Genomic DNA, 21,820 nt, shown 5'->3' on the forward strand with positions numbered 1-21,820 from the left:
AGAAATGGTGTCAGCCTCTTTGGGAATTGCGTTCTATAAAGTAAACGATTATAAAAAATACTGCCAATCAATGGGATAACGTATGCTTATACAAAATATATAAAGTAAACGTACCAATATAAAGGAATGTGCTAGGTAATGGTTTCATTTCAATTGGGTTACCTATGCTGATACAAAACAAACTGCCAATCAATAGGGTTACCTATGCTTGTACAAAACTTACTGCCAATCAATGGGGTTGCCATACTGCCAATCAATGTGGTTACCTATGCTGATACAAAAAAAAACTGCCAATCAATGGGGTTACCTATGCTTGTACAAAACATACTGCCGATCAATGGAGTTACCTATGCCTATACCAAACATAAATGCCAATCAATTGGGTAACCTATGCTTATACAAACCATACTGCCGATCAATGGGGTTACCTATACTGATACAAATTAAACTGCCAATCAATGGGGTTGCCATACTGCCAATTAATGTAGTTACCTATGCTGATACAAAAAAAAACTGCCAATCAATGGGGTTACCTATGCTGATACAAAACAAACTGCCAATCAATGGGGTTATCTATGCTGATACAAAACATACTGCAAATCAATGGGGTTACCTGTGCTTATACAAAACATACTGCCAATCAATGGGGTTACCTATGCTTATACAAAACATACTGCCAATCAATGGGGTTACCTATACTTGTACAAAACATACTGCCAATCAATGGGGTTACCTATGCCTATACCAAACATACTGCAAATCAATGGGGTTACCTATGCTGATACAAAACATACTGCCAATCAATGTAGTTACCTATGATCATATAAAACATACTACCAATCAATTGGGTTACCTATACTTGTACAAAACATACTGCCAATCAATGTGGTTACCTATGCTTATACAAAGCATACTGCCATAGCAATTCTTTTTTGTTTTACTCTCCCACTTTCCTAAAAACACCATTGATATACATATAAGGTACTGATTTGCTTAACTGATTTACCTTAAATTTATTCTATATCATAATACACTGTAAATCATATCGTTCTCTGCTTTCACAGTTACACATCTTTGCATTTTATTGTGGCAGTTTTGTGGCCATTTTGCATATCATTCTGCTAAATGATACCAAAATATATTATTCCCCAATGTTGAAGAGATCCATCATCAATAATCCTTGATTTAATAGATCCATTTTAAAATCAACTAGTTCTTGTCTTGATATTAAACAAGATTCTTGCCTCTCACAAAGAATGCTACATTGCACTGATTTTTGCTCAATTTTTGGTATTAATTTTTTATATTTTGTATAACAATAAAAGACTATAGTTTTAATGAACTAGTCAGTGTCATTTGAAAAAAATGAAGGCAAAAATTCGATAATTTCCTAATTTGTTACTTTGCATCGGATTTTATTCTGATACGCATTTTGCGATACAGAATTGAAAAATTTTGGAAACATTTTTAGCAAATATTTCCTGATTCTCATTTTGCATAGAAACATGAAACTGTTTCTGAGCACGGACCAAGGTTTAAGAAATCGACAGATTCGTTAACGAATCACTTATTTAATGTTCATCTGGCGATGAGCTCTACTACAATATCATCTTCGCCTAAAACTTGGTGGGTTTTGTAAACTTTTCAGAAACTGAATACCAAAAACGCTGACTTACATGTCCGCCTCAAAATGTCTTGAGAGTTGTTGACTTGAAAAAAATAAATATTGAACATAAAAAAAAAACATAAAAACTATTAAAAAATGAAAGTTTCTGATGCTAAATGGATAGAAAGTACTACAAATTCTTGTCATAAGTTAGTAGGTTATAAACATAAATATGTTATAAAATGACCCAAAAAGAAAACAAAAAGCCATAAAAACTTAAAGTCACTAAATACAAAACACAACCAGATAGCCTGCAGACTTTGTGATTCCTTGCCCTATAATTTACTCAAAATGTCATTTAACGATCTGACTAATGTACAGAAAATGAATTAAATGTGTCCAGATTTTAAGTGAGAACCAGAAGATCAGGGGTTTTTCCCAGCTCTTTTTTGTAGTACTCACTTGTGGGTATCTACCAAATGACATTGGTAAGGATTTTGACAATATAGAATTTTTTAATTCTACACAGCCTGGCTATAGTGATGCAGCAGCAACCTAAGTGTCTGACCTTTGACATGGTGCCCTTGATATTTTGTTGTCTACATCTTTGATTACTATTTGTTTTTCACATTAACTAGGGATTGTTTTTTTCTTTTGTTTCCCCAAGTTGTTGTTTACCTCTGTTAAATATGGTAACATCTATCAGGACACAGAATTGAATATAGTCATTTAAATAATGGTTAGTAATTTAGGCAAAGTGTAAAATCAAATTTTTCATCTGATGGTCAGAAAAAAAAGACCACTGCTAGCTGCTCTATATAAAAAAAAAAAAATCGGAAGAAAAACAAATGAAATTTGCCTTGACTCCCTGTGAGGACTTCCAAGGGCTGGTTAATATGTTCCATTCAGCCATGTTTTTCTTCCTATCACTTCCACTTGGAAACCAAGTTGCTGAAGATTCTTCCAATCTAGAATCCTTCGGCCATCAAATGCGAAAGCTGGTTTAAGCATGGAGTTATAGATTTTGGAATAGTCATAGCTCTGAAAGTGCAGAAACAAAGATAATGGATGAGGAAAGAACATTAATTATGCCACAAATTAAATAAATTTATCCGATGTTTTTGTACTCACACATTTGAGGAATACACCCTTTATTGTCACTGTCCAATTTCACCTACACAAAAACTCAGTCTATCCAGTGTAAATAAAAACACAAAAGGCTTAAAAGCATCTCCATTACCTTAAATTCATCCCATTCAGTGCAAACAACAAAGGCGTGGGTTCCTTTCAAAGCATCATATGGATCTTTATGGATCGTCACTAACTTCTCAACTGCAAAGGAGAGAAAGGCATCATGATAATGTTAAACACGGATCATAGTTTGAACTGTTATGTTTTCACCTATTTCTTAAATATTTGAATATCTAAAAATACTAGAATCATGTTTGTTTCAAAACACTGATATCATGTTAAGGTTTTCACAAATTAGTACTATGCTTGCCTCAACTGCAGTATCATTTCAGGGTCTAGCAACACTAAAATCATGTTTGTTTCCAAACACTGATATCATGTTAAGGTTTCCAAACACTGATACCATGTTAAGGTTTCACAAATTAGTTCTATGCTTGCCTCACACTGCAGTATCATTTCAGGGTCTAGCAACACTAGAATCATGTTTGTTTCCAAACACTGATACCATGTTAAGGTTTCACAATACTAGTATCATACAGAGGTCTGACAACACTGTAATCCTGTTTCCTTTAAAAGCACTGTCATCACTTTGGCTGACAAATACTGGAATCATGCTTCTTAGACGCCTTCTCAATAGTATAGGGTCTGACAACTATGGAATTATGATTCCTTAAAAGACACTATCATCAGTTTAGCACTTGGCAACACTGGAATCATGTTTGTTCATAAGCACCGTAATCACTTTACAGTCCGACAATCACAAGAATCACTTTGGTTTGCAGCATCGTCATTATAGTTAAGGTTCTGACAACACTAAATAATGTATGTATTAAAGTCTGAAAACACTGGAATCATTCTCAAAAAAAACTCAAAAAGCTTAAAAGGTTGTGGCTTTATTTTGTACCTCTCCTGTAAAATAAATACTTAAAATTATGCAACTTTACAGGAACATTCATTCAAATTACATGTAACCTTAATTAGTTTCTCTACTATTACTAGACAATGGTGGGTGCGGTGTCCTGTTATATGACTCTCCTTCTTCCACACACTTACCCCTGCTAGGATCATTACATATATTAGGATGGTTCAGTTCCATTAAAATCTGTTCTTTTTCCACCTTGGGGTCAAAAATCTTCAACTTTGCTCCTTCCTCCATAAGATACTTGCAGATGTATATACTCGACGACTCCCTGAATACAAAGAAAAACGGCATAGCATTATTGCTGGTTGTCATAGTAACATTACTAAAGCCAGAAGCGTATCCAACCAGAAAGAGTTTTCCTGTACAAAGCAGAGTTGAGAGGAATTTCACGCATGATGAACCTTTTCGTATTCTCAACTACTACCTCAGTCATATGTGCAAGAAATGAAAAACTAGAGTCTTCCACATTCCTCCATGAGAGATGGCTCCGATACTCAACTTTTCCATAAAATAAAACAAAAATTCTGCCACGTCTAGTCTAATTGGAATTATAATTCCAGGGTGAGCGGTTTACTTAGTGGGTAGGACTTAAAGCATGTTGATATTGAGTTGAAGGCATGAAGTTCGTTCTCTCTCATGGATATTAAGAATGGACTTTTATCCAAATAGCAACTCTGATAGTTCAACGAGTCCCCTTCACATCAGTGAATGATCATCAGTCACGTACCAATACCATACCCACAAGATACAATACAAAGGAAAAAGTATGTGAGACTGTCCACACTACATGCGTTACGAATCCCATAAAAGAACTTGAAATCATTTCAAATTTTGTTGTACGACTGCAATGTTTTTTGATGACCTAATCAGAACCATGCTATGGAGCACAAAGGTAATTGTCAACAGGTCTGTATCTAGTTCTAATATGCGTTGCAGTGTAACACATCCATGGGCAACTCCCATGCTCTGACTTCTTTTGGAAAAAATCTGGTATTTCTTCCTTCCTCAATAATTTCTATTTGCTTTTGTTTCTTTCATTAACTTGTTAATAAACTTCATATAATTAACATTACTAACATCGCACTGTCGCCGCTGCTTATGTTTACTCTCCACCTCTATTGGATCAGACCATATAAAATATCCAATTTAGCTCTGAAACAGGTTTTTACTACTACTATCTATTATGCAGTCCCAGGGTTCGCATTAGCCACGCGATTCGCTCAATTCGATCGCATTTGGAATAAACGTTTAGTAAAAAGCCACTTGCGATTATTATTTTTTAGTTATCGCGTCTATCGTCTATAATCCATTAGTAACATCTCTTAAAATTCCTTGTCAGTTTTCCTTCAATGAGATAAACGCATGAATAAATAATAATTGCTCTCCCTGGTTGTTACTTTCCACCCAAATCTTCCTCCTCTTCAGCAAATCACTTCTAACAACCACAACATTCTCCTCACTTCAGATAGACTCCAACGAGCCGTCCCTGAAAAACCCACCATCGCCTACAGACGACCACGCAACCTACAAGACCTTCTTGTGCGTGCTGCTGTTCCACCTCTAACTTCTAACCCCACACCCATTCAGCATGGTACTTTCAAATGTGATCGTACTTCTAGATGCAGCCACCACATTGTTGAATCCAATTCCATCACCAGCCACAGCATGTAACTCACACACAAGACTCTGATCTCTTGTAGAGTTTGCGGCATCCAGTATGTTGGCGAAACCAAAATCACCCTCAAGAAGCGATTCTATGGTCACAGATCCACAGTCAACACCATGAAGACTGAGACCCCAGTTGGAGAACACTTTAACCTTCCCAACCATACCATTAACGACATGCCCCTACAGGGGATTGAATCCTTAGGTAGCCGTCCTGACCTAGTACGAATCAGCAGAGAGTGGCTGTGGATGCAAACGCCTTCACACCATTCACCCTCATGGGCTCAACATTCAGGAAGGACATGACTAACTTTTCTTCTGTCCCCCATTCCTTCTCCCCTTGTTATGTTATGTTCAACTTACCATTTACCACTGTACCGATCAAAGAGGCATGACATGAATAAAAGTTGGGAAATATTTATTGTATGGAGATCTTGTTACTGTTTGGAGTCTCCGCAGGGGTAATTTCTAGTGCATGCACGTATAGAGAAGATGACAGCACCATTTAGCGTCTAAGCCACGTCCTGAGAGCAATGTTTTCAAACCTGGAGAGGGACAACACCCTCCCCTTAGACCTTTCCCCTAGGACGGCCATCACTAATTGCCCAAGCAACAACAAACTTTTAATTTTACCAATCCAGTCATTTCAATTTTGCTGAGAGTGAACACGAAAACTCCACTTAAATATCATTAGGGGTTCTGTTGCCCAGTGTCCTTGCAATAATGACTGTTGGGGGTCTCTGCAGATGCACTGATGCTGCCATTTTGGCTGCTTTTGGGGTGCCATTCTGTAAAACTTCCTGCGCTTTATAGTTACTACCGTCATTTGAAGTTTTCTGAGAGTGTACATGGAAACCCTGACTTATCTACACGGCTAGGAGGTGTCATTTCTGCTGGTAAGTGTTATCAGCTTGGCCTACCTTTTCGCAAAATAATGCCCGGCCAACAAATGGTGGTGCCCTGCTTTGATGTCAAACTGTCTGCAACGTTATACTCTATCATGTTTTCTACCGCCCACTCCTGCACAGATGCTAGACAATGTTTAGCAAGTGACCCTCACTTTTTTATTACCCCCCCCACCCACACCCCACAAAGTCGTGACCCGTCTAGGCCTCTCCAAACACACCTACACCCAGTAGGAAATAATCTATTCAGTTGGAATTTTGGAGTTTCTTCACCCCCTAATCATCTGATCCTAGCTACGTCCCTGATTGGTTGTCCACTGATGATTGTGCAACATTATGGGTAGGTTTTGAAGTAAATTTAACGAGAAATGTGAATTTTAATATTCTGAACAAATATTAAAACCTTGAAAAGTGGAACTGACGGGTATTGTAGGCTGTAGAATCACCTACAACAGCACTGATCCACGGGAGATGCGATGAGGTCAAACATGATGTGGGACGGGTGACAATCTTCCAAAAGGTTATGGATGAAAAAAAACTATTGGGAAATACTTGGTTCTCAGGCCAAAGTGTACATCGGGTTGGTCATTCTCATGCTCTGGAAGTGCCATTTCCAGTGATCTGAGGGGTATCAAACCCAAAAATTTCTTGTACGCTCCGCGCCAACCGATGGTGGCCCTCCGCTTAGATAGTAATTTGCGCCACCAAAGTTAGAAAATCCTGGATACGAGCCTGATCAAACCCCTCCCTTGGCAAAAACCTGGATCCGCCCAATTTGTAAGAATTCTTTCAATTTCTTCCACATAGTAGCCTAACACCACACTAAGTCGATGGGGAAATCTAGCCTAACCATCTGTTTATTCGCTGAAATTGTGACGTAGTTATAAGATATCCATGGAAGACTTTCATTATTGCTGTTATCTTCGACCACATGGTTGCCTAACACTACACTAAGTCAATGGGGTAATCTAGCCTAACCATCGGTTTGCAAATATAAAAATTCACACTTTGAGGAGGAAACGGGTAATAAACGAGTAGGAAACGGGTAATAAATTAGGAACCTGGTAGTATTGTGTCAGGCGGATACCCAGAAACCCTGTGCAAACACTAGTTTATACACAGGTATCAAAACCATAGAAACATTTAGGTATTGAAATATCTTTTACCTTGTGTCACCAGTATTTTTCTTGAAGGCAAAACCCAGGATTGCAATATTTTTGTCTGTGACGGTATTAAATAAACAGTTGACGATTTTACTGGCAAATCGCCTCTTCTGGAAATCATTCATGTCTATCACCTGAGAACAAAGATAATTATAATAATAATTGTAATAATCGTAATAATAATCATCATAATGATAAGAATAATAATAATCATAATGATGATAATAATAATAAGTATCATAATAATAATGAGGATTTATAAAGCACAGACATATCCCCCGATAACGGTGCTCAAGGCGCATCAAAATATTACCCTGGTCAACGATAACCTGTCAAACATAGAGACAATCCCTCCACATGGCAGTGGCTAAACAGTGCCCAACTGACAGGTTTATCTCACAGGTCCCCATTTATACACCTGGATGAAGAGAGGCAATGGAGATAAAGTTACTTGACCAAGGACACAACGTAATGATCTGCCCAGGACATTAACCTGCAAGCCTTAGCTCACAAGTCCACTGCCTTGACCACAATGCTCTCACATAGGTACCAATGATTCCGCATCGGCACTCCTTCTGCGTTCTTTAGAAAGAACCTGGTAGAAATAACATTGTCAAATTCTCTCTCTCCCCCCCCCCCCCTCCCCATTCTGATGTGTCTAGAGGGTTAGACAGCAGTACAGACCACTTCAAGTTTGGAATCGACAATTCCTTACCTCAAGAAAGAATGTCCCAACTGACAACATTTCTGTCTGAATTAATAGCCGCATATTGCTGATACCCAATGGCATTGCATAGGGTTGGTCCTGGTTCACTTTCTAATACTTTAATATGGTCCAAAAGTGCTCAAGCAAAACAGAAGCTAGGAACTAACACCATTTTGGTCATTTTTTGACGACATGTATGTTATACGAACACAACATATTCATAGTTTATTACATCAATGGGCACAAAAGATGGTCTAATCCTAGAGCTAAACCTGAGAGATAGTCTTTCGGGATGGAGCACTAGTGGTGTACTTGTTGAGTGAATATGGTGGTGGGAATTGAGCTATGTTATGTCAAATTTAGGATGGAAATCAAGCCAGAGTCTTTAGGTACTTTCTAAAATTAGCTAGGTATACAGGAGAATCTCACCTGCTGCCAATAAGCGGCTATTTCTGGAAGATTAAGAGCTTCACAAAGATAAACAAGATTTAGCACATCTTTCTGGAAACAACTACCACCAAACCCTGGAAGAAGAGAAGAAGAAGAAGAAACATTGATACCTTTGCAAGTTAAAAAAAAAATACAGAGGACGATACATGAAAACTGCAAGTTTGCTATTAAAATGTCTGTGTAATTATCAATCTAAAATAGTGGCCGCTTACTAGACTATGGAATGGTTGAATTGATATTAGAGCCTCTGAGGGAGACGGGTGGGAAGGGGGGTTGGGAGACGTTAACCTAGGAATTACACAATGGTGGCATGTAACAGAGTTGTCAACTAACACAGTTGATAATTTATGTGCTTCTTTAGTTTTACAGTTGATCTTACCTAAACTGGCCTTCAAGAATTGACTGCCTATCCGTGTGTCTGTCCCGATTGCATGAGACACTTCGGCTACATCTGCACCCGTAGCTTCGCACACCGCACTGATGGAGTTTATGCTGGATATCCTTTGAGCTAGAAATGCATTCGCAGCCTGTATAAAATTAAAACATAATTTAAGCTGACTGAAGAAACTATTATGATCAATTCTTGTTCTGTTTTTTGTGTGGATAGACCAACAAATTGTTGACGTAAAAGGTTTCAGAGTATCGGTCAAGTGTTTCGTTCAGCTTCAAGCGTCACTTGTACGGCGAAGACAAATGTTAACGTATGAAAACAAGAACTTATTCCAAGCTCCTTCTAATAGTTTATAAGCAGTGTACAAGCTACATGAATTATCTCAGATAACGAGAGGTCATTCTGTCACAGAGAGAATTAATCAGAGGCAGGTTTGCAGCAAATTCTGACAGACAGTTATTTTGTTTTTTTAAGTAATAAATTGTCCCTGTATGCCTGCTTGTAAAGCAGCCTCTTTATATTTAGTGACTTTAATTTTATGTTCATTAACTTGAGAGGAAAACCTGCATATTTTTACCACATGAAAAGAAGCAAGTTCTTTGTTTTTTCTCCTTTTTTTCCTTTTATCTATAGAAGAACAAGAAATGATCAAATAATAGGCTATAGAATCTTTCAACTATGAATATAGTGATTTCTAAGGATAAATCATATAACAATGAGCAAACTAATACTTACAAGCTTAGAGAGTTCAGAAGACCAAGTATTAGTTAATATAATGTTATCTTTGGGAATCCAGTGTTGGTAGATCCAAGCAAGCTTCTCCATGGCAGCTCTGCCGGTTGAGGTCTCCTCTCCGCCGATCAACACTCGGTCCGGGTGAAGCAAGTCCTCCACGGCAGAACCTTCTGCTAGAAACTCTGGGTTGGATAGAACCTTCATGAGAGAAATGGATACAGCAATTTTAAGATTTGTACATATGTCAAGTAGCTGGGGGCATTTGGAGGCCGGTCAGGTGCACTTTGATCAAAACTGATCAAAATTGTTATGATGTTGACTTTAATACCGCCATGGGTGATGGTTAGGATTTTGAGAAATAATGTTGCATTTCTGAAGAAACATTAGCAATTAGCCTAGTCCTACCAACACCCTTCACTGTATGTATGGGTTCCCATCCTTGCCAACTAGTACTTTTGAATATAAGGAATCAGGGCTGAAACTACTATTGTCTGTAATAAGTGACTACAACCGCAACTGTTTCCAGGAAATGAACTTTCATTGACCTCATAGATAATATGGATCTAAGTCATTTGAGTTCAACCGGGGGTTAAGTATACTTAAAGACAACCCAGAAAATGTGCTTCATTGACCTCATAGATAATATCGATCAAAGTAATGCAAGTTCAACCGGGGGTTAAGTATCCTTAAAGACAACATGCTTATGAAAGACAAAGAGTGTACTTATGAAGGTTGTATGCTTATGAAAGATGAAGGGTATACTTATGAAAGAAAACCAAGTTGTTTTGATATCAAAACATAGAGGAAAGTCTCTGCATTCTACAGTCCATGGAAAAAATTAGTGTCACAAACTTGAGCAACATTTGCAGGCCTTATTTCCACACTACGCAATGCTGTGTTCAATTGGAACATTTCCTTTTTATTGGGGGGTGGGGGGGGGGGTTTGGTAGTACCTTTCCAATGATAAATAAAATATTTGTAATAGGTAACTAAGAATAATTACACAATTAACAACACAAACAAACAAGTAAAACCAACCACAGACATGAAGAAATAAATAGAGAGTCTGACAGACTGCCCCATTTTCGTTCCTTATGCTAACCTCAAAAGCACAACCTTTTTTAGTGTTTGCTGTTAATATCCTCTGGATGCTCTCCGCTGCTCGGACGGGTACGGTGCTCTTCTCCACTACCACTTTGTCTCCGATCGCTACGTCAGCGATCATACGTGCTGCGGCCTCTATGTACTTCAAATCAGCCGCTCTGCCCTGCCAAATAGAACGGTTACTCTCTTGTTAAATCTGTGAGAGAGATTCTTCTGTTGCTTTTACATCATATTAATGTAAGAACAAAGGATAATTTCTTCATTTGAAGCGAACACGTTGGGTACGACTTGATATTCTGTTTGAATGTTAAAGATATTAGCTGAGATTTGTCAATCACTGATCAACTTTTCGGCTTTTTTTTCTCTTTTTCTACTACTATATTTTTTTAAGTCTGTTGGTTAATAGATTAATCAGATGATAAAGTTAAAATTCATCACCATGATAATAGAATCGTCTCGAAGATCATTTATTATTGTGATGTGTTCTTTAAACAATGTGTATGTATTACATAATGCTACCATAGTAATTAGGTAATATACAACCAGGTCCAGCTGTAAAGTAATTACATAGCCGATCTTGGTTAGAATTTAATTGACAATACTAGAGCATACTTGGTACATAGCAGGCTTGTCAAAAGGTATGGAAAGCCAGGGGCATCGTGCATCACTTCATCTAAAGCCATAGAGGAAGGCGTTGCAAAAATACATAGTTAAGTGTCAATATAAGTCCAGTACTAGGCCAGGGTAAATCTAATTAACACCAGGAGTGCCTTTTATGGAGAGGAGGGGAGAAGCAACATGACTTATTACTTACAATTCATGCTGGGGTGGCTGTCCAAGTTACAGTTTTAGCACATCTTTACCATTTGGAAGACCATTTCAGATGGGAAACTGTGGATTTATTTCCTGGATGAAAGACCCACCTTACTGTACTTTGGCCGGCCAGATGTTAAGTTTCATTGCCTCTAATGTGCCATGAGCGACTCATTGGTTTTTAATCTTTCCTGAATTTGACCAGAGATCTAGACAAATCTAATGTGGAGGATTTGCTTTAAACTAGTTTGGACAAATTGACCAACTCAACATCAGGACGTTAGTAAAGCTAGTTTCAAGCTGACAAACTCTGGAATCACTCAGTCCTGTAAGAGCCTATCTCTATAGCCTAACATGTAACTTTTTGCTATTTTTCACCATTAATCCCTATGCCCTTCAACATCATGTTGACTGTTGTTGCTGTTGCTAAGCAAACAATTCAAAGAGCTCAGAATCACTTCCAGAACAATCATCACTTGAATAACCATCCACAAAGGACCACTACAGTAAATCATTAGAGACCTAATTACGATGCAAGGCTACCAGCAAAATATAGTAACGAGTCTCCTGACACAAAGTATATCTCTTGAGAGTTTGCTTTGAAAATGCACTAATTAATAAGAAGAAAAAATATGGAAAAAAACAATGGCCACCTTCTGGAATGTTGATTGAACTAGCTCAACAACAAATATGAATCTCTTTGAGGAACATACATATATATATATATATATATATAGATGGATATATATAGATATTATATATTGATGGATATATATAGATATTATATATAGATGGATATATATAGATATATATATATATATATATAAGCTGCACAGTTTAGATTGACATTAAACTAACCTTCCCTAGACCGAACGTCTTTGTGGGTGTGTTCACTGAGATGAAGATGAGATCAGCTTCACAAATGGCAGAGGTTATGTCTGTGGAGAAAAACAAATTCTTCCCTCTGCACTTCTTGACAACGTCTGCAAGATTCGGCTGTAAAAAAGCAAAAAAAACAAAGGCAAAGTATTAATGCAGTACCAACTGTGAATATAAACTTTCTTCAATCAGTATTTGAGTTTCTGTTCGAAGGGAACTGCACATTTAAAAATATCGATATTAATAATATTTGAAAAATGTATTGATCACTCATTATTTGTATGCTGATTTATCAATGGAATCTAACCCCTTTGGCTATTTCGCTAATACTGATATACGTAGCTCCCATTTCCTACAAAATCGTATTTCCAAACCCTGTCTTCCTTATCATTATACATACAGTATATATACACATATATATATATATATATATATATATATATATATACAGTATATATATGTGTGTGTGTGTATCAGGTTGCCCTCAAAGGTGCACGAGGTACGTCAGCAAAGGGTGTACTATAAATTTATAGAGTACAACGTTTACAGGAATAATAGATATGGGGCATGAGGAGGGCAAGTAGAGTATGGACCATCATAAAATGCAGAGAAAACCGAGGTCTAGACTCACCTCAAAGATGGGAAGATTATAATCGGGTGAGTTCCATGCATCTATTCGTTCCTGACTGAGATCAACCACCGTTACTGTGACTTCAGGACATTTGCTTGCTATCACTGAACACGATGGTCCTCCCACGTAACCTGCACCTATGCAACACACTTTACTGACCTTCATAGTATATAGAGGAAAAAACTCTGTCTCTGTGGGGAAAGAAAATGAAAATGTTGACTGGTGGATACGATTAATGCACAAGTAATATAGAAGTCATATCATCTGGTATTTAGCATGTTAAAATGTATACATGTATACAAATGGCCAAAATTGCTATGCAAATGAAGTAATGCATGACATGTTGTCTACAATAGAACCTTGAAATAATATATATTTAGTACTTTATTAATTCTCTACTGTCACATTTGTTATGCAAAATTGAGTTAATACTAGCTATCCCTCAAGTAAAATTAAGTTAGATTATAAGCAAGATAGATTATAAACAAGTAAACTGATCTTTGAAATAATCCAATGTTTATCCAATGTCTATTAAAAAAACTTAACAATGACAAACAAATAGTTTTAGTTTTAGTTGAGTGAACTATTCAAAATCAACAGAAAATGATGGCTTTATGACCAACTTCTAACTTGTTTAACCACAATCACTCTGCATTCTCCCTTCAATATCAGATTCAAAGAGTTTTATGCTATCTGCCACCAAAATTTCACCAATTTGTGGCTAAAAGATGTGGTAGTTCTTACTTATTTTCCACGCATGTAAACTATACTTACCAACTAATTCAAACCAAAATTCAAATTTTAGATCTGCAAGGTTCGTTTCAAATGCTATGTGCTTTTCTTGAGAAGAGAAAAGTATACTGGTGGTTTCCAAACTATATGAGTTGAAATAATACTGATGTCTTGTTATGTCCAGTTCTGTCGAGCTTGTAATTATGTCTAACTGTTAAGTTGATGTATAAATGTTATAGTTAGTACCCTCTCTTTTACATCCATCTAAATCAGTTACATACCAAGCAGCCACTTTCTGACAACTCTCAGGAAGTAGACACTCAAAGACTATCAAACAAATCTTCTAAGAAAGAACGTTTGTTGATGCAACCAGCAAAACTAAACAAGAGCCCAAGGGCACTGTGGTTCCTTGCTTGGGGTATATGACAATACACATAATATTATCAAGCAAGATTGGGCTCAAATAGTCCAAGTAATTGTGGTCCTACATGTTCCCATAAAGTAACCAACACTATAGCCAACACTTTTGTGATCACAAAATGTGATCGGATTTTGGATCAAAAGGCACTTTTGAGATCTAAATATGGCGTCGAAAATGTAAGAAATATAAGAGACCTACAAGCGTGTCAACAGATATGATAACATTGGTGACCTCAGATGACATGACCTTTAAGTTTCAAAATGTTCCACCACCCCGTTCACAACTTGTCCCAAAATATCAACCATGTCACACCTTGGCATTGAGATTTAATTGCATTAAATTAAAAAAAATTAACTTTGAACTTGTATACATAACTTCACACACAAAGGTCACCCGAAGGTCAACCTATTGACATTTTTGATCGGTGAGACCTAAATAGAGCATGACTGTAAAAATTCAAACATTTTTTCTTTGCTCATTTTCTCCCCCCAAAATACTACTTTTTTAACATTAGCTGACCTTTGGTGACGTTGGACCACATGACCGTTAAGTTTGAAAATATTCCCCTATACCATTTGCAACTTGTCCAAAAAAATAAACCTTGTCACACCTTGGCACTGGGAGTTATTGCATTAAATGTGTGAAAATTAACTTTGACCTCATATAACTTCGCACACGAAGGTCACATGGGGGTCAACCCATTGACATTTAGGATCAGAAGGTACCTTTAACATCTGAAAATAGCATCGAAACTGTAAAAATCCACAAAACACAAAAAGATCACAAGAGGTCAAATTGAGGTCAAGGGTCACCCAGATGCGGGTCGACAATTGGATTACATTGAAGCAACTCCCAACCCTAACGGACAATTTGTTCTCAAGTTATCGCAAAAATACTAGTTTTTTTATCATTAATTGACCTTTGGTGACCTCGGATCACATGACCCTTAAGTTTGAAAATATTCCCCTATACCATTTGCAACTTGTCTCAAAATATCAACTGTGTAACACCTTGGCACTGGGAGTTATTACACTAAATGTCTGAAAATTAACTTTGACCTCATATAACTTCGCACACGAAGGTCAGACGGGGGTCAACCCATTAACATTTATGATCAGAAGGTACCTTTAACATCTGAAAATAGCATCGAAACTGTAAAAATCCACAAAACACGAAAAGGTCACAAGAGGTCAAATTGAGGTCAAGGGTCACCCAGATGCGAGTTGACAATTGGATTACATTGAAGCAACTCCCAACCCTAAAGGACAATTTGTTCTCAAGTTATCGCAAAAATACTAGTTTTTTTATCATTAATTGACCTTTGGTGACCTTGTATCACATGACCCTTAAGTTTGAAAATATTCCCCTATACCATTTGCAACTACTCCAAAAATATCAACCTTGTCACAACTTGGAACTGGGAGTTATTGCATTAAATGTGTGAAAATTAACTTTGACCTCATATAACTTCGCACACGAAGGTCAGACGGGGGTCAACCCATTGACATTTATGATCAGAAGGTACCTTTAACATCTGAAAATAGCATCGAAACTGTAAAAATCCACAAAACACGAAAAGGTCACAAGAGGTCAAATTGAGGTCAAGGGTCACCCAGATGCGGGTCGACAATTGGATTACATTGAAGCAACTCCCAACCCTAACGGACATTTCGTTCTCAAGTTATCGCAAAAATACTAGTTTTTTATCATTAATTGACCTTTGGTGACCTCGGATCACATGACCCTTAAGTTTGAAAATGCTGCCCTAACCAGTTCACAACTTGTCCCAAAATATCAATCTTGTCACACATTGGCACTGGGAGTTATTGCAGTTTTAATATTTTCGGTTTTTGGACCATAACTGACCTTTGGTGACCTTTGTGGGCACCAGAAACAATAGGGCACACCTTCTCCATATGGCGGATCTATAGTCCAAGTTTGGCCTCAATCCAACATTCCCTTATTGAGATAGAGCGTACCTAAGCAAGTGTCACAGACACACACACACACACACATACATACATACACACACACGCCAACCTGACTGCATAGGTTCCTTTTGCTAAAGCAAGGAACCAAAAAGCAGAAAGAGATTACCTCACATCCACTGTAGATTTTTCTATACCTGCATTATAAACTCAATTCTTTAAAGGCATTGAAGACTCACCCCAAACCGTGCTCTGAAAAAAAGTTAACTTTCCATTGCTTGCAAGTGAAGTTTTCTGCTTGTCCCTACAAAATGCAGACAGTAATGAAACGTGATATATACATTATCTTTAGCTCGACCTGAGATGTCCATCGCTGTATTGTTTGTACACTGTGCTGTGGGTATTGACCACAGCTGTATGTACTGACTGCATGTACACTAGTGTCTAATTACCGACGGTAGCAAGCTGTGTGTGTATTTACTGGGATCGATGGTGGTGTCTAACACTTCTGTTACACCTCTTTCGAAACTAGGTCACATTACCGGCATGAGACGTTTCTTTGTGCGCGAGTCTTCACACCCTTTAACATCATCCAATGTCTGCATGGAACTGACATTGCAGGAAGACCAACGATTGCAGGTCATTTCAGTTTACAATTACATCATATATTTTTTTTAACTTTTTCCAACAATAAGTCATTTTTTAATAAATTGTCATTTTTGCAGCACAAAAGCATACATGTGTCAATAGCATATTGACTCACAAAGCCAGTTGGCTTTAGTGATTCCTTTAATCCTGCCAAATCCTGTAACAGAGCATTGAAAAAACTATCACTTCAAACGAGATTTATGTATTGACTTCCAGTGCTCAGCAAGATTCTTGCACACATATGGACCTACTGTACCTATCATCAGAATTTTCATCATCCAAGCTTTACTTTTGAGGTTATCATGTCTCTACAAGGTTTTCAGACCTTAACTTAGGCTAGAAAAAACTTCAGCAGAGATGTACCTTTTGAGTTATCTGGTGCATGCTTACAAGTTTTTGACATCAAATGACCTTTAACCTTCACAGAAAAAAAGTTTCTTTTACTCAATGAGACATATCAACATAGCGAGCATAAACTTAATTCGCCATGAACGTTTTTGAATTATATACCATGTATACAAGCATGTGTCACATACACACACACACTGTAACCATTTCATAGATTGGGTTTGCCTGATGCAAGGAATCAAATGGAGTATTTTTCATTAACAAAAAGATGATTTAGGGATTAGCTTTGTTCAGTCAAGAATAACTCATTATCAGGTCCATTTCTTTCGAATGCCATTGCGAAGTATGCAACGCCATTGATTGACTTAAATGATCCAATTAGGACAACTATTACTACAACTATTAGCACAGCACATCTCAATGTTTTGTATAAATGTAATATTTAACTTCATGATACAGCACTGCACTGCACAATAGTATTGCAACAAGCAATGCAATCACCACAGCTTCTCCAGTGATCGCAAATTAAAGTATAAAACAAATTGTGTGTGATAATTCCCGCATGGTGTGTTATAAATCTCTTTTGCAGTAAGTATGTGAAATTATTTCATACAATCAATACAGCATGTTGTTATCGGAACAGATGCAAATTTGTAAATTGCAAAAAATTTTCTTTTAATCTTATATCTTTACATAGTCCAGTCAATCTGTGACAAAAAAACTAATTGCAAACTAATTGCAAAAGAATATGTTATGGCAGCTTTTGACAGACAGATACCTAGTGACAAACATATTGAAAAAATATTTTCATGGAGGTTACAGTATATAACAAAATGGCAGCTACTCTTGCCTCAGGTGCTATATCGACAAAGAACTGTTCTTCATCAGTTTTAAAGTAGTATAAATTGGTTTGACTGGCATAAACAATTAAATATGACATAATTATTCAGCATTTGGAGAACTGATAATTAATTTCCCATTATTATGTTAATTAGGTAATCAGTATAGCGAAAGAGCATCTGCATGGTGTTCACTTGTTTTCTTGTCTTTTCATTGCACAGAATATAAAGCCATCAGGCCTATATAGGTTCTTGTGACTGTGCAAGGCAGCCAGATCCTTGCCTTCAAATTGTTAGTCCCATTGCCTGCAGGCCTGGCAAGTGGGTGGGTGGGTGGGGAGCTACAGCCCAACCTCAATCTGTGGCTCAATAAAAACATGGAGGATGGACAGGACTGTGTATAATGGAATAAAGATATAGTTCTCATTATCATAAGAACATCATAAATGGAAAGAGCAAAACTGGGGCCCATTGACATAATTATTCCCAGGGCCTCCACCTGGCCCCCCTGCGTATTAATTAATGCGACTGACGTGTGGAAAGTTTAAACATTACCATAACAGTAATGACTCTTAACTGTTCTTCATATCCTATTTATAAATATGTACTTTCATGTATTTATACTGGATTGAATAAACTTGAAACTTTATCACTTGAATTTATTCAGAAAACATGCCAAATGACTCTAATGAAGAGTTTGGCCACCTATCAAGCCTCTTCCCCTTCCCACCTGATTGGGGCAGAAAACTGCAAGATTAATAAGTCAGTTGCTACTGTACTGTAGAGAAGGACTACCCAAGCAAACCTGTATGGTGACAAAAAAAATTCATTCACAAAAACCACTCTGTTTCAGAAGAATATTCTGTGTGAAATTTCGGCTGACTTTGCGCTTTCCCAATGCAGTGTTTAAGCTTTAGTACAGATTTCACTCACGAAAATGAAGAATGACGAGTCAAAGAACTGCCCCAGTAGAAAAAGAGCCGGGGCTTGGGAAATTCACATTTCGAAAAAAGGAAGTTGCAGAATTTGCACATACGGTTTTTTGTTCGGCGCTCGAATATCGCCGCTTTCATGAAAATCCCTGTTTCTTTTTTCCCCCAATTACCATATAGACTAACTATTCCTCCCGTTATTTGACTCTACATTGACCATCGTACTGCATACACAAACTGAGCATCATAACCTTACGTTGTATGGGAAGGAACGGGTTGTTTTCACAAAGTATTCCGAGGAACACGAAGCCAAATATCCAGTAACAAAATTTCACAAAAGATAAATGTGTAGGTAAAGTGTTTTCATAATTTATGCGATAATTGAGACTATAAAGCATACACAGCACTGACAGAAGACTGGAATGTATCACTTTTTATGTTCCACTGTTAAGTTAGCATATACTGTATGTGTGAACCGCACAGACAGATCTCTTTCCTTTATTTTGTTTTATTTGTTTTTCTTCTTACTTTCCTAGCTCACAATTTAAGAACATAAAGAGGTTTTTGCTCATTCAGAGAGTCATGCTTCACGTACTGCACACACTCTAGAAGTTTGGTACACAGTCAGTATGTAAATGAATAATAGTCCTGTAAAAAACCACTCACACAAATACCATGATTCAGCAATATGTTATAACTGAGAAGAACAAGTTGAATGTACATCATTTGTTTGTGACATATTTGGCAAGACAGGTCATAATATTTGCCACTTAGATCAGTTTTATCAATTAGAGGGGGGGGGGGGCATGAGCGAGTTGGCAGAATCAAAAGTGTTTTGGGGAAGGGAGAAGAACCCAGGGTCTTTTATGATATGAAAAAGGTATAAAGATATGAAGAAAAGATAAGAAATATAAGATGAAGAAAAACGATATAAAGATATAGAAAGATATAAAGCAAAGCAAAATGCTAAACAAAGTGGCCAAAATATCTATAAAAATGCCAAGATGCCTGGATGGCAGTTCTTTTCTACAGAGCAACAATTTGTGAGATCCATATTCATAAGGCTTGAAACTACTATTTTCTGAAATGGACAATAAAGTTTCTATCTACTGAGCACTACATAGAAGTGTGGACACTAAATAAAATTGCTTGTCAAGAAGACACAACATTCCACAGAAATACATAGAAAAACCTTATGGACTGGTGTCAGTAAATGCAAAAAGAAACCTTTATAAGTGATGAGGAATATGAGCAATGTTCAGGTATTTCCTCACTGTTGCAGACTAAACTTAAAGCCCGGAGTGAAGACTTGCGCACAAAGAAACGTCTGATGCCGGTAATCTGACCTAGTTTCGAATGAGGTGTAACAGAAGTGTTAGACACCACCATCGATCATAACACACACAGCTTGCTACGGTCGGTAATTATACACTAGTGTACAGTCAGTTCATACAGCTGCGGTCAATACCCACAGCACAGTGTACAAACGATACAGAGATGGACATCTCAGGTCCAGCTTAAGATAACAAGGTATCATGTTTCATTTCTGTCTGCATTTTGTAGCGACAAGAAGAAAACTTCACTTGCAAGAGCGTGGCCTGCGGTTTGGGGCAAGTCTTCAATGCCTTTAACATGTACGTGCAAATAATTAACAGGTTCATGATTCTAACTGTTATTTGAATTTAACTAGATACCGAATATGCAGCTTTCAATATGAGGTTCCATATTTGTCCAGCTGCGGGGGCATACAGAAACATGTCTTGATATTTGCCCGGCAGCCAGAAAAATAACGAGGGTAGTAAGCATTATTTGTCGAACTGCAGGGTGTAAAATAGTGCAAGTGTTGTTAGTCCTTATTAGTTCATCCGGTTGCCAGGGGAATAAGATGATGCACTCCTTTGTTCTCCCGACAGCCCGATGGATATTGAGGGCATTTCGGTTGAAGCTATAGTATTGCATTCAACTGCCGTGCTTGTTCCGCCTGTTGCCGGTCGAATAGACATGACCACACATCATAGTTCGTATTAAACAAGAAATTTATAATACTCATACTTACAAAGTGCTTTGGTGCATAACATGAAATTCAGTTTCATAAATGTTGCACAGTGTACTACCTGGCTGGGTAACAAGTTACTGGCATAACTGAAAACAGGGATGATCTACGACCGCATATTTCTAGGTTTATATAGCCTAGGTCCCCTAGGCTAGGTACACACATGATAAGTTGTTTGTAGTCTGCTGGGGTGGAAAGCCAGCGGTTCGCTAGTACTAGTACATGGTTGATAATGGTAAATGAATTGGCGTACGTATCTAAGCTCCTAACTTACAGTGTTAGGCCTAACTTTAGAGGATTTCGTTCATAACATGGGCCAATACGTGGTAATAAATAAATCGCCTTACCAGGTACATGAATATTGCCAAGTTTTACTCAATTCACCTCTGCGTTGATAAGAATTGGTCGCGGACAGGTGAAATCTATCCACGTCACAGTTAAATATAGCGGTCTGAAGTGTTTCTATCATATCATGTTGCCACCGTTCGGGAACTATTCTTACGGAACGCCATCTGTATAACCATGTTAGGTAAGAATGCGATGAATTTCTGTGATTTCAGTGTGTTACAATTTAGAATCATCATGTTCAACAGCAAAATAATCATGTTATGTTTCAATATCAATAAAAGGAAGCACATTATGACATGTTACAACTTAATGTCAGCATTTTTGTAATAAATAAATTAAATCAACATAAATTTGGTTGGAATCAGGTTCCCTATCGGCGCTCCATTGAATCGGTATCAAAATGCTACGAC

At 37.4% G+C, this 21,820-nt stretch overlaps 1 protein-coding gene across 2 annotated transcripts; it reads right to left on the bottom strand.

The window, feature by feature from the left end:
- Positions 1-1,892: 1,892 nt before the first annotated feature.
- Positions 1,893-21,569, bottom strand: LOC139978203 (UDP-glucose 6-dehydrogenase-like). Of its 2 annotated transcripts, none has more exons than XM_071988141.1 (11): positions 21,410-21,569; positions 13,162-13,352; positions 12,510-12,647; positions 10,837-11,001; positions 9,735-9,932; positions 8,988-9,135; positions 8,588-8,682; positions 7,456-7,586; positions 3,851-3,987; positions 2,847-2,938; positions 1,893-2,647 (listed from the first exon to the last, which is right to left on the bottom strand). In XM_071988141.1, the coding sequence occupies exons 2-11, from the start codon at positions 13,324-13,326 to the stop codon at positions 2,498-2,500; spliced, it is 1,419 nt and encodes a 472-aa protein (XP_071844242.1). In that variant the 5' UTR covers positions 13,327-13,352; positions 21,410-21,569; the 3' UTR covers positions 1,893-2,497. The 2 variants fall into 2 exon arrangements, with proteins under 2 accessions (XP_071844242.1, XP_071844243.1); XM_071988142.1 differs by lacking the exon at positions 21,410-21,569 and adding an exon at positions 13,936-16,399.
- Between the last annotated feature and the right edge of the window lie 251 nt (positions 21,570-21,820).

Source organism: Apostichopus japonicus, chromosome 13, assembly GCF_037975245.1.
Source record: "Apostichopus japonicus isolate 1M-3 chromosome 13, ASM3797524v1, whole genome shotgun sequence".
NCBI lineage: Eukaryota > Metazoa > Echinodermata > Holothuroidea > Aspidochirotida > Stichopodidae > Apostichopus > Apostichopus japonicus.

What these genes read in the sequence shown, in the direction of transcription:
- LOC139978203 (XM_071988141.1), bottom strand. Translation starts at nt 13,326, where the DNA reads ATGAAGGTCAGTAAAGTGTGTTGCATAGGTGCAGGTTACGTGGGAGGA. An exon ending in CTTCTGAACTCTCTAAGCTT is followed by an intron (nt 9,136 to 9,734) that starts GTAAGTATTAGT and finishes AATTTTATACAG; the next exon opens with GCTGCGAATGCATTTCTAGC. An exon ending in CTGAATGGGATGAATTTAAG is followed by an intron (nt 2,648 to 2,846) that starts GTAATGGAGATG and finishes CTGCACTTTCAG; the next exon opens with AGCTATGACTATTCCAAAAT.